The sequence below is a fragment of the Triticum aestivum genome, chromosome 2D (assembly GCF_018294505.1).
Source record: "Triticum aestivum cultivar Chinese Spring chromosome 2D, IWGSC CS RefSeq v2.1, whole genome shotgun sequence".
NCBI lineage: Eukaryota > Viridiplantae > Streptophyta > Magnoliopsida > Poales > Poaceae > Triticum > Triticum aestivum.
This window is the reverse complement of record NC_057799.1, coordinates 63,239,266-63,258,911: the sequence shown is the minus strand read 5'-3', so window position 1 is coordinate 63,258,911 and position 19,646 is coordinate 63,239,266. Positions and strand designations below refer to the sequence as shown.

The following is a 19,646-nucleotide window of genomic DNA, read 5'->3' as shown; positions in this document are numbered from 1 at the left end:
AGCCGTGCGAGGCCGCCGCCGCCGCTGCTCGTGCAGTGCGTGGCCACCGCTCCACGCACTTGTGCTCCGCCGCCGGCCACCGCGTGCCTGTGCGCCGCCGCCGCATCTGCTGCTCGTTGTCGTGCGAGGCCGCCGCCGCTGCTGCTCATGCCATGCATGGCCGCCGCTCCACCCACTTGTGCTCTGCCGCCGGCCACCGCGTGGCCGTGCGGCGCCGCCACCGCTGCTGCTCGTGGCCGTGCGTGGATGCCGCCGCCGCCGCTCATGCGGTGCGTGGCATTAGGGCCGCCGGGGAGCAGCAGGGGTGGAGGGGCAGCAGAGCAGCTGCTGCTGCTCGTGGCCGTGCGTGGCCTCTGCTGCTGCTCGTGCCCGTGTTTGGCCGTGGCTGCTGCTGCTCGTGCCCATTTGTGTTCAGGCTGACCTGTTTCAGTCAAACAGGCATAAGGGTACAATTGTCCTCTGATTTGTGCATGTATTTCATCCATCATTTACAAAGATTGTTTTTGTGTTATAAAGTGGCAAAAGATCAAAGTGCAAAGTAAGTGGTGGCAAAAAATCAATTACAAAGTAAGTGGTGGCAAAATATCAAATCCCCCAAATACATAACACCATCAGGCTAAAAAAAAGAGAAGGGTTCGTATTACAAACTTAAATTACTACCAAAGTTTAAGATACAACCTCGACGTCAAAACCATATACGTTACAACCTCGAACTTCCAAAACCGGACAAGAATCAACTCTAAACCGGTTTAAACCTGTTTTGACTGGTTTTGACTAGTCAAATGCCTAGTCAACATCCAGCCCCGAGCTCTAAAATCGTTTACTAAATACTTTACAACCTCGAACTTTCAAAACCGGGCAAGAATCAACCCCAAATCGATTTCAAAGCTGTTTCGACTTGTTTTGAGTAGTCAAATACCTATTCAGCACCCCCAGCATTTGACTAGCCAAAACAAATTAAAACCTTCTACTTTACAACTTTGAATATTTCTAAATGCAAAAACTTTTTGTTTATTTTTTGGAAAAATTTAAATGTTTCTAAATGATGTGTTTTTTTCAGGAACCCAGTACAATTTATAAATTTATGAACATTATTTTAATATTGCATTACATTGTTTTCTTATATCCGTAATGAAATTTTGTGATTGTTTTCTCGGAGAAAAAAGGCTAACAAAACAAAAGCTGTGCTGCAAGAAAATTGCTCCAGTGAGCGTGAAAATGGGTACGCCCCGTCGCTGACGCTCTGTACGGTTGTCCGGTAATTTGACACACATAGCCTCAAATAGGGAGACAAATAAAAATCAAAAGTCTTAATTTTTTTAGAAGACTTCTTTTTAGACAATCCCGTAAAGCTTTATTTAACTCGAACCAAAGTTTACAGGCACGAAAAAAAGATCACCAGGGTGTCCTAATCAAACACGGCGGCACACCACCAAACTTAAAACATGCTTCGTTAAATTATAAGCCTCGAAATTCGAACTCCTATACTCGTGAACAAAATTACATCTCAAGAAAGAGTGACTATGATCTGTGATTTCATGTAATATTGCTCCATAACTAGTCAAGTGCCGCTGCTTGATATTATCCACCACAACCTTGCAGTCAGAAGCAACATGAATGCTTTGAAGATTGAGGTCTTCGACGAGTGCTAGTGCCTCCCGGATCGCCAAGGCTTCAACTGTCGGAGGGTCAGCTATACCCTTGAAAACAATGGCCGATGCCCCTTGGAAGACTCCTTGATTGCGGCAAATAGCTGCTGCAACTCCTCGGCCCCTGTTACGTGTGACGGCGGCATCAACATTGATATTAAGAAACATGTCAAGCGGCTGAATCCAATGTGTAGGTCGGGCCATTGGTTGTCCTACTGTGTTGTTGCTTGGCTTGTTAAGGGCATAAAGATCTGCTAGATAAGATTTTTTTTTTTTTGAAAGATCCAGCAAATTGCTGGCTTGATTCAGATTTAGCAGAAAGCAGCGGAAGAACAACATGGTGAAGATCCGAAGATCAAAAAGAGAAAGAAAAAACTGCGGCCCTAATAGCCGCAGAGAGCTACACCCACCACAAACAACATGACTACACAACCGAAGCACCTGTCCTAAGCTAAGCATCATCACCGCGTCTCGAACAACGCCGATCACCTCCGAAGACAGCAGCAGCTCCCACTACAACTTCCCTCGCCAATGCACCATCCACCCAGGAAGCAGGGGGTAGATGGCGGGACTTGGTCGATCCCAGGAAGAGCTTCGTCTTGGTCTTGGACTCATCGAAGATGTCGTACATTGCGCCTGGAGCTTCACCTTGAACAGCGGCGAGCACCGGAGGAGCGCCACAAAGAGCTTCCAGGAAGTGTCTCCAAACATGATGCTCCCAACAGAGGAACGACGTCAAACACACCGCCATCACGCCGATCCAACACCGGACCTAGGATTTCGCCCGGAGACAAACCACCATCCGAGCACGAGGAAGATGCCGACACACCTCAGGTGACACCTCCAAGGAGGAAAATGACACCCACAGGCGCCATCGCCACCGGCCTCTGGTCGTGCAGGACTTTCGTCCATATCGCCGCACACCTTCGCTCGTGCCCACAGAAGCTCGTTCATGCAGTCTCGCACCGCCACCGCCGCAGAACCTAGTCGTAGAAGCCATGGAGTCGTGGTCCACCCCGCCCACGGCGAGCCTACAGTGACCAGATCAGTCCCTGCATCCCGCATCTATCACGGCCGGAGCCGCCTGCTCCAGCATCATAGGACCAGCGCGCAGGGCCGGCGCGCGTCAAACCCACCACGGATCTGGCCAGGTTTGACCAGATCCGGCTGTCACACGCCGGAGGGGCGCCGCCCCGCCAGCCCGCGCCGAATCTGAGGCACCTCCACGCGCCCTCGCCTGGCCGCCACCGCGCCAGGCCACGCCCGCGCGCGCCCTCGCCTGGCCGCCACCGGGCCAGGCCGTGCACCACGCCCGCTCGCCCCTGGACGCGCCGTCGCCGGCGCCAGATCCGCTCGCCTGGCCGCCTCCGCGGCAGGCCGCGCCACGCCCTCTCCGGCGCCAGATCCGCCCTCACCTGGCCGCCCCCACGCCAGATCCACTCGCCTGCACGCCGTACCTGGCCATGCGCGCCACCACGGGAGCCGGACGTCCCGCGCCGCCCGCGCCTCGTGGGGAGGGGAGGACCCCGCCGCCGCCGACGCACGCATGGGCTTTGCCCGGCGCCGTCCCCTGGCGGCGGCGAGGGAGGGGGAGGCGAAGGTGTGGGAGGCGGCGGCGACGGGCTGGGGTTTCGCCCGGCCGCTCGCGGGAGCGGCGCGAGCGAGAATAATGTTCTCAGAGCATCCTTTTGGGTCAACTGCTAGATAAGATTGGATGAACTGATTTGTTGATATCGGACTCTGGAAGATATCCTCGTAAATGGCCTTCCTCCTTGCTCGCCAAACAACCCAGAGAGTGACTACTAGCAGTACAAATTCCTTCTGTGGTAGATCAGTGTGCATCGCAAAGAGCCAGTTCTGTGGTTTTTAGAAGACTTGATCATACTTTGGGGTCGGCATAGATGGATGTATGCCGATGGCTTTTCTACGCCTACGGCCTGTCCTTGGCCGTCGGCATAGGTCCATCTATGCCGACGGGGGCTGCCGGCATAGATGAGGCCGTCGGCGCAAGCAGTTATTCTGGTAGTGCGGCTAGGTTTTGGGCCGGCCTTAACAAAGCTTGGCCTGGTTTTTTAGGTACTCACCCAACTGCCATCAACTTTGGTGATAGTGTGGCACTAGTTTTAAATGTTTTTACTGCCCATGTCTTAAGAACTACACTTCATTAACTTCTTTGCTGATAGCGTGCGCAAGCGCTGGATCTGCGTGACGCTCGATCTGGGCGACAGAGCGGCACTGGATGTGGAACGGCGCCGTAGCAGCGGAGCGCCGGAGAAGCGTGAAGAGTGAAGACGGCCTCGTCTTCCTCACGGTGCACCCACCGTGGTAGCACGGGCCCTACCCCAACACGCCACGGTGCCATGGCTCCGTGCGCCTGGTAATTTTGCTTCATTAGATGTAGTAGTGCTATTGTCTCCGTTACCTGGAACAGGGGCGTGAGATCTCTCCGTCGCCTCCCCTCCCCTCCCATTCGTCGCCCGCCGCGCGGGTGACCGAGGGGCTCCAACCCTAGCCGCCGGGTCACCGCTCCTTCCTTCCCTCCCCTCCGGTGGTCGGCGCCGGGCATAGCCTATGCGTGCGACGGCGGCGGCGGAGGCACTCCTCCCTCTCGCGGGTCATAGGGCGACGTGGGGCGCCCTGGCTCGAGGGTGTGACCTCGATCTGGACTGCGGCGGCGCCGATCTGGTTCATGACGGCCCAGATCTAGACTACGGCGGTGTGGCGGCCGTCCGGCGTCATAATGGCGGTTCTGGTGGCAGTGTTGGCGACGGTGACGGCTGTGGCACGGTGGCGTTGGAGGCGGCGCGGGTTGTGGGCGCGGCAGTCTGGCCTGTTCGGGCGGCGGCGGCGTTGTGGTCAGCAGCGGCGGTGCCCCATCTGCCTTTGGATCAGCGGCGGTGGCGTGCAGGGCCTTGTGGTCGCGTCGGCGGCACCTCCGGTTAGATCTGTTCTGACCAGTGCAGCCAACGATGGTGGTCATCTCTTCCGTCAGAGGTGGCCGGTCTGCGGCTGGGTGGTCGGATCTCAACATTCGTCATCTAGTCCCGGCTACGAGTCGGGGGGACATAGTTGTCGGTGAAAACCGAGCCGTTGGCGGGCGATGGCGGCGTTTTGCACCGTTACCTTGATGAAGGCATCGTCGTGTAACTGTTGTCGACCCACTCGTGTTGCTTCGGGGGAAACCCTGGGATCTGGTCTTCTAGATCGGACGATGACGGTACTACAGTGCCGTTTCTCTCTTGGAAGCATCGTTTATGGAGCAGCGCTAAGACAGAGGCAGGAGGAGGAGCGTCTTGCACGTCGGTGGAGCTGTCAAGTCATGCCTAGCTGACAGGTGCCATGTTGAGTCATGCATGGTTGGCAGGTGCTACGCACGACGGATCTTCCAGAGTTTTCACATCTGGATGGACGAGCGCAGGGCGGTGGCGCCGTGGTGGCGTCGACGGATGTCCGGATTGGCAAGGATGATGCGGATCTCTCTCCTGAAGATGGATCAGTGGTCTGATGATGATGGCGGCTTCTAAAACATATGCATGTGGTGTGCGCTTTAGGTAGGCTGCACTGGCTGTTGGTCCCGATATGTTATGTGGATGGATCGGCGATGACTCCGGTTTTAGATATGGGAGTGAGAGCACTCCACATTATCAAGTTTGTAGGTGTGAGTGGTGGCTTCGGGTGGATTGATGTATGTTTTTGTCAGACCTTTGTGAAATAATTAATAAAGATGGCTGCATGCATCGATTGATGCAGAGGCCGGAGGTTTAACCTCCTTTTCTAAAAAAAAATGTGCTCCGTCGCCGTCCTCTCTTTGCTTCTCTAGCTGTAGTAATTTTGCTTGTACTCCTACTCCTAAATTTGATCCAGCAGCTGGAGTACTTTTTCTGTCGATCTAGTAGCTTCTGCTCCTAAATTTGCACTGCGCCTGGTACTCCCTGCAATTTTCCGTGTAGTTCCTGGAGTTTGTGTAGCAGTAAATTGTTCAGTATCTGCTCTTGTTTTCTTGCAGTGTCTGGTTGCTTGCTTGCAACCAACTAGCAGTGTTTGTTTTGGAGCAATTTTTGTGTAATTCCTGGAGTAGCTTGCTTGCTTGTAGTGATTGGAGTAGTGTTTGCATCTATAGGTTTCTTGCAAGTTGTTTTCTTGCAGTAGTAGTGCTAGTTTTCTTCCAATACACCAGTAGTGTCCTTGTTTTCTCGGAGCAGTGCTTGCAAGCAGTAGTGTTTGGAGTATTGCTTCCAATACAGCAGTGCTTCCTGCTATTTTAGCAAGTGTTATCATTGAGTTGGGTACTCAGAGCATCTTCAAGGTGGACTCGCAAACAGCCCGTATCCGTTCGGGTGAGGAAGCCATCCAAAGCGGTCCTGTATTAGTTTGCGGGGCGGTCCAGACGCGTTTTCTTCAGCAAATCCGAGACAAAGTCGGGGGAGGTTTGCGGGAGTTCAGACACCCGATACGTAGGACTCCGACGCCCCCAGCCCTCCCAATCCCCCCTCTCGGTTCCATTTTCTTCCACTCCGGGCCTTCACCCCCTTGCTTTGCATCCGCACCCCTCCACCTCCGCCGCCACTTCTGTACGTCTCATGCCGCCACAAAGGCATTGTCGGACGTCCGCAGCCAGCAACGATGTGCCCGCTCGACTGAGTTGTTCATCCTGGAGCCGTTTGTACCCAGGTACACTCCGCTCCCTATCGACGGCCTCCATGGCGGACACCACCCTGGAGATCATAAATTTTACATGCTCTTGCTCAACTTATTGATTGATTCATTCACTCAATATTGATCAACAAATTGTATGTAGCCCGCACGCGCTGCCGTGATGTACCACAGGACAGAGGGACAACCATTTACATGCACACGCTGTTGGGTGAAGCTGAAGTAGGAGTATGTGCGGAACGACATGATCCGTTCATGAGAAACTTGCTCGACAACTGGTATCTAGTCAAATTAGAGGCATTGTTGTACTAGACTTAATTTGCATGGTATGTATGGATGGTTTGTGCTCTTTTTTATCTGAACTCTGATGAATATCGGCCGGTTTGAATGAATTTCGTACGATTGGATGGCGCCCTCCGACATCCATGTCCGTGGACCGATCCCCCTTATTCGCGAACGGACGCGGGAGGAAATTTATTTGTTGTCGTTGGAGATCCCCTTACAGCAGTGCTTCAAGGGCATCCAGCCAAACCTTTATTCTTGCGGAGCCAAGTTCAAACAAGATATTTTGCTTCTGATTCACACAGCCAACCGCAAAGGATATGATGGATATGATCTTGGGCCAATGTCTTTCGCTGATTGTAATCTTCTTAGACCTTTTTTTTTGTTTTATTCTGTATAGTCGTACAGAGAGCACTACTACTGTATGGCTTGGACGAGGTCCACCGTGTGTTGAGGAACTCTTGCCTCTTCATTGTAACCTATGCAAATGGAATAAAACTCTTTTACCGGCACAAAAAAAACTTCTCTTTTTTATTAATAAATCTATTAAAATAGTAAGGAGAAATCCCTACTGAGATAATGATGCGTATCTATCCACTACTCCAAGTGGAGGATCATTGTTTTCATAAACAAGATACAATATATGATGCGTATCTATCTACTACTCCAAGCCAAGGATCATTGTTCTGATAAACCAGAGACATTAAAATGATGCATATCTATCTACTCCAAGCCATGGATCATTGTTCTGATAAATCATAGACATTAAATGATGTGTATCTATCTACTACTCCAATCCAAAGATCATTGTTTTGCTCAATCAGAGACATTAGATGATGTGTATCTAATACATGTATTGATGTAGTACGAAGGATACATGTTCTGATGTACGTCTATCTATAAGATGCGGCATCCAAGCGAAGGATCATTGTGCTAATCCAACCAGACATTTCAGCCATGTCGAGCGTATACGCTTGCATGTTGTTCTTATTCTTTGTCGTGCTAAATCCGGTGAGCCTCGCCGCCGGCGCCACCAACAGCAGCGGTGCGGCTGGATTCAGCCTGCCCCTCGTGCCCCACTACCGCACTGAAGCCGGCGTACTCGAGGAGCTCCTGCCGGAAGGTGATGCCGAGGGCGGCGTGAACATCACGTCCATACGCCCCAAGATGATCCCATTGACGGGGCCTGTCTACAGCGTCCGCGTCGGCGTCGGCAGCGGCGAAACCCAGCACTTCTACAAGCTCGCGCTGGACCTCGTCCGCCCCCTGACGTGGATACGGTGCCGACCATGCATACTGGAGAAGAAGCAGGAGGGCTCTATCTTCAACACCGCCGTCTCCCCTCATTACCACGCCATTGCGTCCACAGACCGTCGCTGCACGGCCCCATACAAGCGCGGCAGCCGGGGCCGGTGCATCTTCGACGTCAAGTACCAGTACCACGGCTCAAGCGCGCAGGGCTTCCTGAGCACCGACAACTTCGCCTTCGACGGTAGCGGCCCCGGGAGCCACATCAGCGGTGTGGACGGCCTTGTCTTCGGCTGCGCGCACTCCACGCACCAGTTTGACAACCACGGCGTCTGGGCCGGCGTCATGAGCCTCAACAGGCACCCGACCTCCTTGATCCGGCAGCTCTCGGACCGCGGCCTCGCCGCCTCGCGCTTCTCCTACTGCCTCGTCGGCAAGGAGCACGAGCACCTCCACCGGCGTGGCTTCCTCCGGTTCGGCGCCGACATCCCGGACCAACCGCACGCACGGAGCACGGCGCTGCTGCACGGGGAACTCGCCCAAGGAGGGGGCATGTACTACGTCCACCTCGTCGGCATCAGCCTGGGCGGGCGAAGGCTCACGGCGATCACGCCGGCGATGTTCGAACGCGACCCGCGCACCCTCCGCGGCGGGTGCACCGTCGACGTTGGGACGTCGCACACCTTGCTGGCCCCGGACGCGTACCATATCCTGGCGGCCGAGGTCGTGGCGCACCTGCAGAGCCGCGGGGTGCACCGCGCGCCCGGGCCGGTGCAGAATCTCAAGCTGTGCTTCCGCGGGGCGTGGGACAGTATCCGCGCGCACTTCCCGAGCGTGACGCTCCACTTCGACCCGGAATCGGCCGTGCTCTTTATCAAGCCGGAGCTGCTGTTCCTGGCAGTGACGCATCAGCATACCCACTATGCGTGTTTCACCGTCGTGCCGTACGCTGAGAGGTCAGTGATCGGCGCGGGGCAGATGTTGGACACACGCTTCACGTTTGACCTCCAACACAACCGCCTCTTCTTTGCTCCGGAGGATTGCCATCTAGACACTAGCGCAGTGGGGATGACCTAACTAGCTACATCCCTATATCATCGGTTTGTGCAAGACTTGTGTCAAAATAATGAATAAATGTCTTTTTACAATAATACAGAGAGAAGAGAAAACCGATTTATAGGGAAGTCGGAGGAAGGAGCTCCGCCCACACAGGTTCTAATTGACAACACAAGACACATGACACCATCGAGGTAAAGAAAGAAAGAAGAGTTCACATTACAACCCTGAATTACCACCCAACTCTAAGATACAACACTGACTTTGAAACCATCTAATTCACAACCTCAAACTACCAATACCGGACAAAGATCAATCCTTAGCTGTTTCAACCATTTTTGACTTGTTTTGAGTAGTCAAATGCCTAGTCAACATTCAACCCAAACTCTAAAACTGTCTACTTCACAACCTCAAACTTTCAAAACCGGACAAGAATCAACCCCAAACTGGTTTCAACCCTGTATTGACTTGTTTTGAGTAGTCAAATAACTAGTCACCATCCCTGGCATTTGACTTGTCAAAACAAATTAAAATATTCTATTTTACAACCTTGAATGTTTACACTTTTGAATATTTATAAATACAAAAAGTTTTCATTTATTTTTTGAACATTTTGGAAATTTTCAATGTTTTTAACGATGTGTTTTTTTTCAAAATCCAGTATAATTTATAAAATTATGAACATTATTTTAATCTTGCATTAGATTTTTTTTCTTATATCAGTATAAAAAAACACTCAAGAGAAGAGAAAACCGATTTACAGGGAAGTCGGAGCGAGGAGCTTCGGACCACGCAGGCTCTAGTTGACAAAAAAACACATAACACTATCGAGCTAAAAAAGAAGAGAATAGTTCATATTGCAACCATGAATCTACTATTCTTAAATAGTTCATTCTCACCAAATTTAATTCTCTCAACATGCGGCCTTCCACCTCACCAAGTGTGTCATGTCAGCATTCACTAGCACTATTTTGCAACCACATGCATACTTTTACTAGTCAAATGCTTAGTCAACATCCAACAAAAAACTTCAGAACCGTCTACTTTACAAACTCGAACTTTCAAAAAACCAGACAAGAATCAACCCTGAACCATATTTAACCTTGTTTTTTAGTAGTCAAATGCCTAGTCAGCATCCCTGGCATTTGACTAGTCAAAACAAGTCAAAATTGTCATACTTCACAACCTCAAACTTCCAGAACTGGACAAGAATCAATCCTGAACCGATTTCAACCGTCTTTTTAACTTATTTTGACTAGTCAAATTGTCTAGTCAGCATCCAGGGTTGTATCTGAGATATTGCGGCAATTCAGAATAGTTCACTATTAACTTATTTTGACAATGCGTTCAGTGGGAAGATGTCAATCTCAAGATGATGTATCGGCTAAGTCTTTCAGAGATGCTCATAGGTGTAGGTTGTACGTGCGTGTTCATAGAGGTGAGTGTAGGTGCGTATGTATGAGCTTCTGCGTGTGTGTACTGTGTTAAAAAGAATAGCCGAGCTCAAAGTCGGAATTGGTTGGGCTGTACTACCGAACAGCGCAGTTCCTGTAGCTAGCGCATCACAAATGGAAGCAGCAGAGGTCGCCGCAGCTTGAACCGAAGAGCACCGCAAATGGATGCGGATGGGCATTTTGGCAGCTAGGTGAGTGAGGTGCGCGCGCGTCCAGCTATTTGGCGCACAAACGCCAGAACCCGTCGCTGCCGGAAATCTGACTCCCAACCCGAGGCCAAATGGTGCCCTGATCTCGACAGCGACAACCCCTTCTGCGCGTCATCATCGGTTCCTCACTGTCTGTCATGCACGCACTTTAGGACCCAGTAAACCGCCGGCAACAATCAGTCATCCTCGTCAACTCCACCCGTGCAACGCAATATGGTCTCTATTTATAGCGAACGAACCGCCGGACAATGGCACCACCAAGATCAGCACACTGCGATTCCACGGAGCCAAACACCAGGGAAGAGCAGTTGCAGCTCGTGTAAGCTACTGACCGATGGCATCGGCGCGCTCCATGATGCTCCAGGCGCTGTTGATCGCGGCGGCCCTCGTCGCGGCGGCGCCGCGCGTGCTCTCGGACCCGCCGCCGCTGCAGGACTTCTGCGTGGCCGACCTGAAGGCCGCCACGGCGGTCGACGGGTTCCCCTGCAAGGCGCCGTCGACGGTGGCGGACGACGACTTCTTCTCCGACGCCATGGTCGCCGCGCCCCGCACCGACACCAACCCCTTCGGCGTCAACTCCACGCGCGCCACCGTGTCGGCCTTCCCGGGCCTCAACACGCTGGGGCTGTCCATCACGCGCACCGACCTCGCCCCGGGCGGGCTCAACCCGCCGCACTCGCACCCGCGCGGCTCCGAGCTCGTGCTGGTGCTCGAGGGCGAGGTCATGGTCGGGTTCACGTCCGCGGCCAACCGGCTCTACTCCAAGGTGGTGAAGAAGAACGAGCTCTACGTGGTGCCACGCGGCCTGCAGCATTTCCAGCTCAACGTCGGCAAGGGGGACGCCGTGTTCATGGCCATGTTCGACGCCCAGTCGCCCGGCCTGGTCACGCCCACCCTCGGGCTCTTCGCCGCCAAGCCGGCCATGTCCATGGAGGTGCTCACCAAGACCTTCCTCATGGGCGAAGACGAAGTCAGCGCCATGAAATCGAAATTCGCCGGCTTCTGATCGTGAAACACAAGTGCTCTTGTAGCAGTTCAGCTGCTAAATTGATTCTTTTGCGTGCGTGCGTGCGTGTGAGTATTCGTTCGTTTTTTATTAAATAAAAATTGTATTGTTATTGTAATATTATACTCCCTCTGTCCCATGATATAAGATGTTTATCATACTTCGCTCTTGTGCCTCTTACTCCATCCGATCCCAAAAAGTGGCGCGGTTTTAAATTATGATTGAAATAAACTTAGTTCAAAACTACGACACTTATTTTGAATCGGGGGAAGTAGCTAATATCTCATATGAATTTATATAAAAATAAATTTACCTATAATAAAATTAGAATTTATGATAACATTTTTGCCATACATGAACGGTATTAGACCTATCAGCAAACGAATGGTGACTACTCTCTGTAAACAAATATAAGACGTTTGATAGAATACTTGTTATAGCGAATAATCACGAGTGGACATGCGGCCACGCGAGGTCGGTATCCACACCGCATGTTGCCGCGTGATTCGTGCAAACTGAATACCCGGGGGCTGTATAATGATTTCCATCTCACCATATAGCATTCAGTATAGCGTGTATTTGCATCTGACACATGCAGCACGTCAGTTGCATCTGACACATGCAATTAACCACTCACTCATTACAACAGTTATCTGCAGCATGCTCCTCTCCTTATTTGCACCACGTTTTTCTCCTCTTTAAATCACTCTGGCCTTCTTCTTCCCCTGCCCAATTTTCTTCTACTCTATGCTCTCTCTCTCTCTCTCTCTCACACACACACACACACTCTAGCATCGAATCAACCCCTTCCACAACCATGTGTTCATCCATGTCCCAGGCTAGCTCTCCACCACCTTCATCTCACGTCAGTCGTCATGTCCAATAGTTTGCACCTCCCTCTCATCACTCTCAGTGCTCTGGTTCGTTTCGGGCACTGTCCTCAATCCCGGGAGGAATTTCTACAAGTGTGATCGCCATGTTGTGAGTTCATATTCGATCTTTTAATCCATTTCGTGCACTGACGAGGCTGAAAAAATGGGGTGCAGGTTCTGGAAGTGGGAACTACATACAGTTCTTCTCATATCGCAGTCAACTGTCTACTTTGTTTACCTTTCAGATTCTCGAAGATAATCAAGCTTTGCTGAAGAAGATAACCATGTTAGGCCTTGCCGATCTGCTCACCAAGTGTCTACTTCTTTTACCTTTCAATTTCAACCTTTTCTGGATCCAAGCCAGCCATGCATCAGCCAGTAATGTTTTTTTTCCACCAAGGTCGTTGATGTAGTAATAGCTAGTAATTTAAGTTTGGACCAAGCTACTCAATGCATATCAATGTACGTATTGGCTGCCTGTTTTAGTATTACTCACACTGTAAATGCCTGCCAGCAATCAAGGCACCCACGAATGATTAATGGCTTTAATTTATCCAGCGGATATTAGGAGCAGGTCGTGAACCGTTAATTACACCGGAAGCTTGCACTCTGGCATAATCACACCAACTTTATCCACCCAGCATTGTTCACTTGAAAAGTTTGGTATTTTAATTTCGTCACATGTTTTGGACTCCTGATTAACAACTGAAAATCCTTATATGTATCATTTTGTAACCGAAAAAATCAGTTGGCTTCATTCTTCATGAAAAATACAACTTGAATTTTAACGCCGGTCCCAAGCCGGCTCTCCATCGAGACACACTGCAAAACAGATCCAAATACACCAAACAGTAGGGACGTTATTAATATTGCCATTTACGTGTGCACCACAGCCACTGGCAGTCCATAAATCACAAGTGGACAAGCGTTTAATGAGACCCAGCTCCTCTGCGCCCATCAATATTCCCAGCTCTCGTGTAGTCTGCAGCCCATCATGACACCCAGCTCGCACGCTTGTACCGAAATAAACAAAAAATGACGGAATCAAGGATTTTTTGTATTGACCAACCTGTTGAGCACCGTTTGTGCAGAAGCCATGTCCTCTCTTGTAGCTCTGTTACGTTTCCTCCTTCTGTTTTACTACAGGGCGCGGCTTGAAGAAGATCTAAAGGGCTGGGACTAGAGAGGGTGGTGCTAAATGATGACTGCCCCACGTCAACAGGAATTAAGGCATCTCTAGAACCGTGACGCGCAGTGTTCGCAGACTTGCATGTATTTCTATGAATCATAAATGCGGTACGGCCTGCTCCTATGATGTATATCACGATGTATTCGAAGGACAAACTATTAACGCGACGTGTATTGGCAATGCGGCTATATTAACTAGGAATCACGATGCGCGCACGGACGCTTGGGATAGCGGCATCGCGTGGCCGCATGTCCCAAAATTCCGCGTCCTTATTATAGTGCCTATTGACATTCTGGCTACAGTGAAGCTATTTATTGATGAAATAGTAATAAATGGTGATGAAGATAGTTATGTGGCAACCTTGTACTCCCTCCTTTCCGGTTTATAGGGCTTCTTTCAAAATCTTAGTTTTTCCATTTTATAAGGCTCAGTTTGGTTGTTCACCATCACAAGTTCAGATTCCAAAGTACATTAAATAATTGCATGCAAGTATTAAGAGAAAATTGACCAATGCATGTACATTATGCATTCATGCATTGCAATTAATACATTGATAAACATAATTTTTTGAGGAAACAAGAGCATTAATTGGGTGCTTTTGCAAATTACAAAAAATATTCCACCACTAACCATCCACCTTGGTTGGTGAGATTTTTGAATTGAGCCCTATAGACCGGAAAGGAGGGAGTATGTGCTAAAAATGGGATCACCAATTTAATTACACGAGATGATTCATCAGTGGTTGCAGCAGGAATTGGTTCAATATAGTTCAATGTGATTGTAAGGAACATTTTGAATTATAATATGAAAATGAGGCTAAAAATGTATATGATTTATTGCATTTGACTTTTATATAGTTGTGAAATATTTATTTTAAAAAATTAGTTCCAGAAAAACTGAAAAAAAAATACATATGTACAGAGGGATATATACTACATTTTAGTAAGTTCTACAGTTAAATAGTTTTGATGTGAGCCACATACAAAAATCGTAGAAATCTAGCACATGCACGATTCACATGTATGTATACTACATTTTCCTCCTGAATTTATAGTGCATGTAAAAAAATCATGACTAAAAATATAAAAACAAGTTTGTTTCAAAAAAGCTTAAAAAATTTACACATGTAGATACGGATGTATGCCACTTTTTTTCTGGGATAGGGACGTATACTGCATGCTAATAAAGTTTCATGTTAAAATATATTTTGATATGATCTATAAAAAGATCATGAATTTCTTGCACATTATAGGCTCAAATCCACGATAGGAGTCCATGATTTTTGTTGTGTATCTCGAACGCATTTCATTATGGAAATTTACATAAATGAAATATATAGCCTCTGGTCAAATTTACACAACAAAAATCATGGAGTCCTATCGTGGATTTGAGCCTATAATGTGCTACACATCCCTCTGTACATATGTATGTTTTTTCAGTTTTCAATTTTTTTCGTAATTTTCAAACTTAAAAGGTTCGTTTTTATTTTGCAAAATTTAGGGCTCCATATAAGCCCAGGAGCCCAAAATCGAAAGGGTCTCACTTTACGGGCCCAACTGACCCAAAGTCCAAACCGTTCAGTGCATTCTAGACCAGCAGGAGAGTTCCTCGGTCGGTCTCTAGCCGACTCGTGTCTTCCACCTCATTCTCGATCCTCACGAACTCGCCACGTGTCGAACTGTCACCCACCCACCTCGTCCTCCTGCTCCGGCAACTCTCTCGACGCTCCCAGCGCGAGCATCCTGCTATAAGAACCACCGCCGCAGAGCCGCCATGACCAACGGAACGAAACGGGGGAAGAAAAACAGTACACGAGCACGATGGCCACAGCACGAGCGCTCCGTCTCTTCGCCTCGAGCTCGCCAGCGACCCGGCGCAGCCTGCTAGGCGCGCACGGCCGCGCGCTGTCCGCGTCGTCTCAAGCCAGCGGCGCGGGCGATCCCGCCGTGCACTCTGGCGACCCGCCGAGCGACGACTACGCCGAGGGGCCCCCGAAGTTCTCCGGCGCGGAGGAAGCCACCTCGGGCGGCCACGACAAGCACCCGTCATCGGCGAAGGCGACGCGTCCGACGGAGGCGTCCGCGAAGGAGCGGGTCCCGCCGTTCACCCCCTCGGGGAAGCTCGGGTCGCAGGAGCTGGCGGACCCGGCGGCAGGGTCCACGTTCACGCAGAGGCGCCGGTGGTCCTCCAAGCCCGCCGGCAGCGACCCGCTCGGCGACGCGACGCCCGGGGACGAGGAGGCGGCGGCGAGGAAGGTGCGGGAGGAGGACCGGGAGTACTACCGGATGCACAAGCCGTCGCCGCTGGCCGAGGTGGAGTTCGCGGATACGAGGAAGCCGGTGACGCGCGCCACGGACGGCGGCGCCGAGGACCGGCTCGAGCAGGACGTGCCGGGGACCATGGTGGAGGACACCGCGGACGCGTCGCTGGCCCGGGCCGAGGCCATGTTCCGCGAGGCGGCTTCGCGCGGCAACCCCGCGTGGCCGCACTCCCGCGCGCTCGCCGCCATGCTGGCCCGGCAAGGCGGAGAGGGGGCCGATGGCGCCGGCGGCGCCGCGCCCTGGGGAAGCTAAGCTGGTTCGTGTCTGGCTCGCGTGACCGTGGCGCGCGCGCGCGGCACTGACGCTCCTGTAAGGATAGGAGTGGAGTGTAGAATATAGGTCGCTACAATCGTGTAAAATAGAAGCAGTACCACTGAATAAAGTTTGCCAGAGAATGTAAATATGCTGGCTTGATGTTAATTTCTTTTTGCAACTGCAAGTGTGTACATTCCGGGTCATGGCTCATCGCCTATCTCGACTAGTTCACAGCTGCGCCTTGCTTTCTGCTACTTCGCACCATGGTGGTACAAAACTAACCTATGTAAAACCCATCGACCTAAGGTCAGCTTCAGCCTTCAGAGTAGTTTGCTGCCTTCACTCTTCTGAACCAAAATTTGGAAAGAAGACGGTATAGCTTCCAGAGTTCAAACGTTGGCCTGGAGAATTCTTAGAAAAGCACTCCCAACAGGCATGAGGGCACTCTTCTGAACCAAAATTTGGAAAGAAGACGGTATCGCTTCCAGAGTTCAAACGTTGGCCTGGAGAATTCTTCTTCCAACAGGCATGAGGGCAGGTAAATACTCCTCATATCAGCAAACATCGTGCAGGTAAATACTCCTCATATACTCCATCCGTTTCAAAATAGATGACCCAACTTTGTACTACAAAGTTGGGTTATTTTGGAACGGAGGGAGTAGCTAACCAGGAGGAAGACGACGTGCATTTGTTTTTCACTTGCTTGCTCAAAGCCAAGAACTGGCATCATTAAAACCAAAGATCTTACTCAAAACCAAGAAGAGATTTCAAAAACAGGTTCCGCTTCACAACAAAACCAGAGTGAAGTGGATGAACAACAACACAGTGCAGGATCAGCTGAACCCACAAGATACATGGTCTTCTCCAAACACTTCACGTATCAGCAGCAGGAATAGTAGTGAAAATCACCGTTACAAACAGAAGCTCTTGCTCTACAAACAACCGCTCAGATAACTAGGAAATCACATTCCATGTTGGCAATCAAGTCTGGCTAAAGCTTGCAGGAAGAATTCATTTTTTAAAACAGAGGCAAAAGATTTGCCTCATTCAAATACACGACATGCTAATTACTCTCGCGATACCATGTTTCGTAGTTTCTTAGCACCCGAAATGACCCAAAGCTAATTACATCAAGGACCATTTTTAGAAGGATTAGCAGCGAACGGCCTGGTCTTCCTGCGACTTCCTGCTCGGCTTTGCCCGGTGCATAGTGATGCCTTCTTCGGTCTTCTCCATCGGTGTGCGCCTGCTCGTGCCCCGTGCTCCGTGCTGCCACTGCTGGCTTGGTGCTCGTCTGGTTGGTCCTCTGTGGTCCGCTGGTCAGCTCCGTCTGCTTCTCCTACGGCAGCTGAACACCTTGAGTTGGGCTTTGTGATAGCTATTCTGCTGTTCGCCGGTGCGGCACTCATCGAGCCTGGGTGAAAGGGTTGTGGCCTTTTGCGACGGTGGAGACAGCTCAAGTGTAGCCCATGTTTGGCCTGTGGATGCAGCCGGCGCTCGATGCTTCTTCAATGTGGCCCTCCTTCCGTGTTCTTAGTTGGCTAGTTGGTGTAGGCGTAGTGCTGGGCGTCGGCATCAGTGTTTCTGCTGTTGCCATTGTGTTGTTCCACCTAGTGCCTTGTATCTTTCTTTCCGCTTTCCTTTGCATTTCATCTGTATCATGGTGCCTTTGTAATCCTGGCCGGTTGATGGCTTTGTTAATTCAAAGTTGGGCTAGGTTCGAGCTCTTCTCGGGCTCGGCCGGCACCTTTTCTCTAAAAAGGCACACTTGTGGCGGAAGACCCGAGCGTTTCTCTTGTTTCAAACAGTCCAAGAAACGACCATGGTGCGGGAGAACGAATGTTTCTCTCTTTTCAAACGGTCCAAGAAACGAGCATGGTGCGGGAGGCCATAGCTCGTTTATCAGGATTTTGCATGCCGGTTCTCTTGTCCCACCAGTCCTTGACGGGCTCCTCTAAGTGTGTGTGCAAGACCCTGTTTCTCGATGATCAATCTCCAGAGCCTAATAGTGTAACGACACTTGAAGAAAAGGTGAGCGCTCATTTCTTGCTCTCTTTTGCAAAGTTGGCATAGGCTCATGCACTTTAGAAACCAAGCATTCTCTTTTAGGGCCTCATGCACTTTTCAGTTCTTTCTCCTCGAGGCATCAAATATTAGTGGGGCAATGTCCTTAGGTTTGCGCCCAAGCAACCAAGGTGAGTCCCAAATTGGCGTTTGGTGCCATTCCCCGCAGTGATCGTGGGGGAGGCATAGAAGAAATTAAGGTCGTCCTCAGTGCATGGGTTTTTACCAAGCCCCATCCATAGTTTGTTTGGCTCCTCCAAATCATACCACAGCCATCTTAACCGCAAGGCACATGCAAATTTTTCAATGTTGAGCACCCCGATGCCGCAGTATCAACGAGAATGAGTGAATGACACACCATTTCCTAGTTCACCTTGCACTTGGCCCCTGTCGTCTTAGCCGAGCCCGATCTGGCTAAATTCTTTCAAGTCACCAACAACTTTCAAGTTCAGGTTTATCACATCAACATGAACTTTGTCTACAGCAGATCTTGCTCTCACAAGTCTGCATCCAGGTATGACTTGTAGCAATAGTCTCCATTCAGAGGATCTATGTCCAACGCTTTTAAAGCTAGGTAATCTGCAGATGAACGATTGTAAAATTACTCATGCACATTGCTCTTAATGTTAATGATACCCTTTGTCCAAAAAAAAAAGCATTGCAATCGTAGTGAGTACAATGGAACACAAACTAACCATACACTTGCATTTTTCTAAAACGACCAAATGTACATGTCATATCTGTGCTGTGCTGTAAGGACTACCAACTGATGGATCAACTATACAGATGTCACCCCCCGCCAAAAAAAAAAAAAAAAAAACTATACACATGTCACGCAAGAGAAATATATGTGCCTTGGGTGAGTAGGACAGAGCAAAGCGCTGCGGCCGGATATGCGAATATGCCGAGCAGAGACAAACGCCCGAGCTGGCTTCGACGACGTCTACCTACATCTACAATTCTTCTACATGCACACGTACGTTATCGACCACGCGGACCACGGCCGTCGCCCCTCCTCGCCTTGTCTGTACTCACCCGGGCGAGGCCACGGCGGCGCGGCAGAGGGGACACGTCGAGCTGAGCCGGAGCCACGCCGCGATGCACGCCTCGTGGAACCCGTGGCCGCACCCCGGCAGCCGCCGCCCGGCCTCCCGCTCCCCGAACTCCGAGAGGCACACCGCGCACTCCTCCGGCGCGCCCCGGTGGCCCTCCTCGCCGCGCACGAACGCCGGGAGCTGCGACACCGGCGGCGCAGCGCCGCGGAGGGGCCGCGGGACCACGACGACGACGCGGACCGGGGTGGCCGCGTCGACCCGTGCGCTGGGCGCGTTCGCGGCGGCCACCTCCTTGTTGTACACCCAGACGAAGCGCCCCGCGAGGTAGAGGAA

General features: G+C 50.8%; 3 protein-coding genes across 3 annotated transcripts; all 3 read left to right on the top strand.

Moving 5' to 3' along the window:
• The first annotated feature begins 7,402 nt into the window (after positions 1-7,402).
• LOC123048721 (protein ASPARTIC PROTEASE IN GUARD CELL 1) lies at positions 7,403-8,983 on the top strand. The gene has a single exon (XM_044471763.1). It carries the CDS (start codon positions 7,542-7,544, stop codon positions 8,907-8,909), a length of 1,368 nt encoding a protein of 455 aa, XP_044327698.1. The 5' UTR covers positions 7,403-7,541; the 3' UTR covers positions 8,910-8,983.
• Positions 8,984-10,821: 1,838 nt separating this feature from the next.
• On the top strand, positions 10,822-11,706 carry LOC123048720 (germin-like protein 1-2). Its single transcript, XM_044471762.1, has one exon. The coding sequence runs from the start codon at positions 10,886-10,888 to the stop codon at positions 11,555-11,557; it is 672 nt and encodes a 223-aa protein (XP_044327697.1). The 5' UTR covers positions 10,822-10,885; the 3' UTR covers positions 11,558-11,706.
• A 3,681-nt stretch (positions 11,707-15,387) lies between these two features.
• On the top strand, positions 15,388-16,372 carry LOC123048719 (uncharacterized). The gene has a single exon (XM_044471761.1). The coding sequence runs from the start codon at positions 15,439-15,441 to the stop codon at positions 16,189-16,191; it is 753 nt and encodes a 250-aa protein (XP_044327696.1). The 5' UTR covers positions 15,388-15,438; the 3' UTR covers positions 16,192-16,372.
• The last annotated feature ends 3,274 nt before the right edge of the window (positions 16,373-19,646 follow it).

Bases quoted from the DNA above. Each gene is read 5' to 3' on its own strand.
- LOC123048721 (XM_044471763.1), top strand. From the start codon at position 7,542: ATGTCGAGCGTATACGCTTGCATGTTGTTCTTATTCTTTGTCGTGCTA.
- LOC123048720 (XM_044471762.1), top strand. From the start codon at position 10,886: ATGGCATCGGCGCGCTCCATGATGCTCCAGGCGCTGTTGATCGCGGCG.
- LOC123048719 (XM_044471761.1), top strand. From the start codon at position 15,439: ATGGCCACAGCACGAGCGCTCCGTCTCTTCGCCTCGAGCTCGCCAGCG.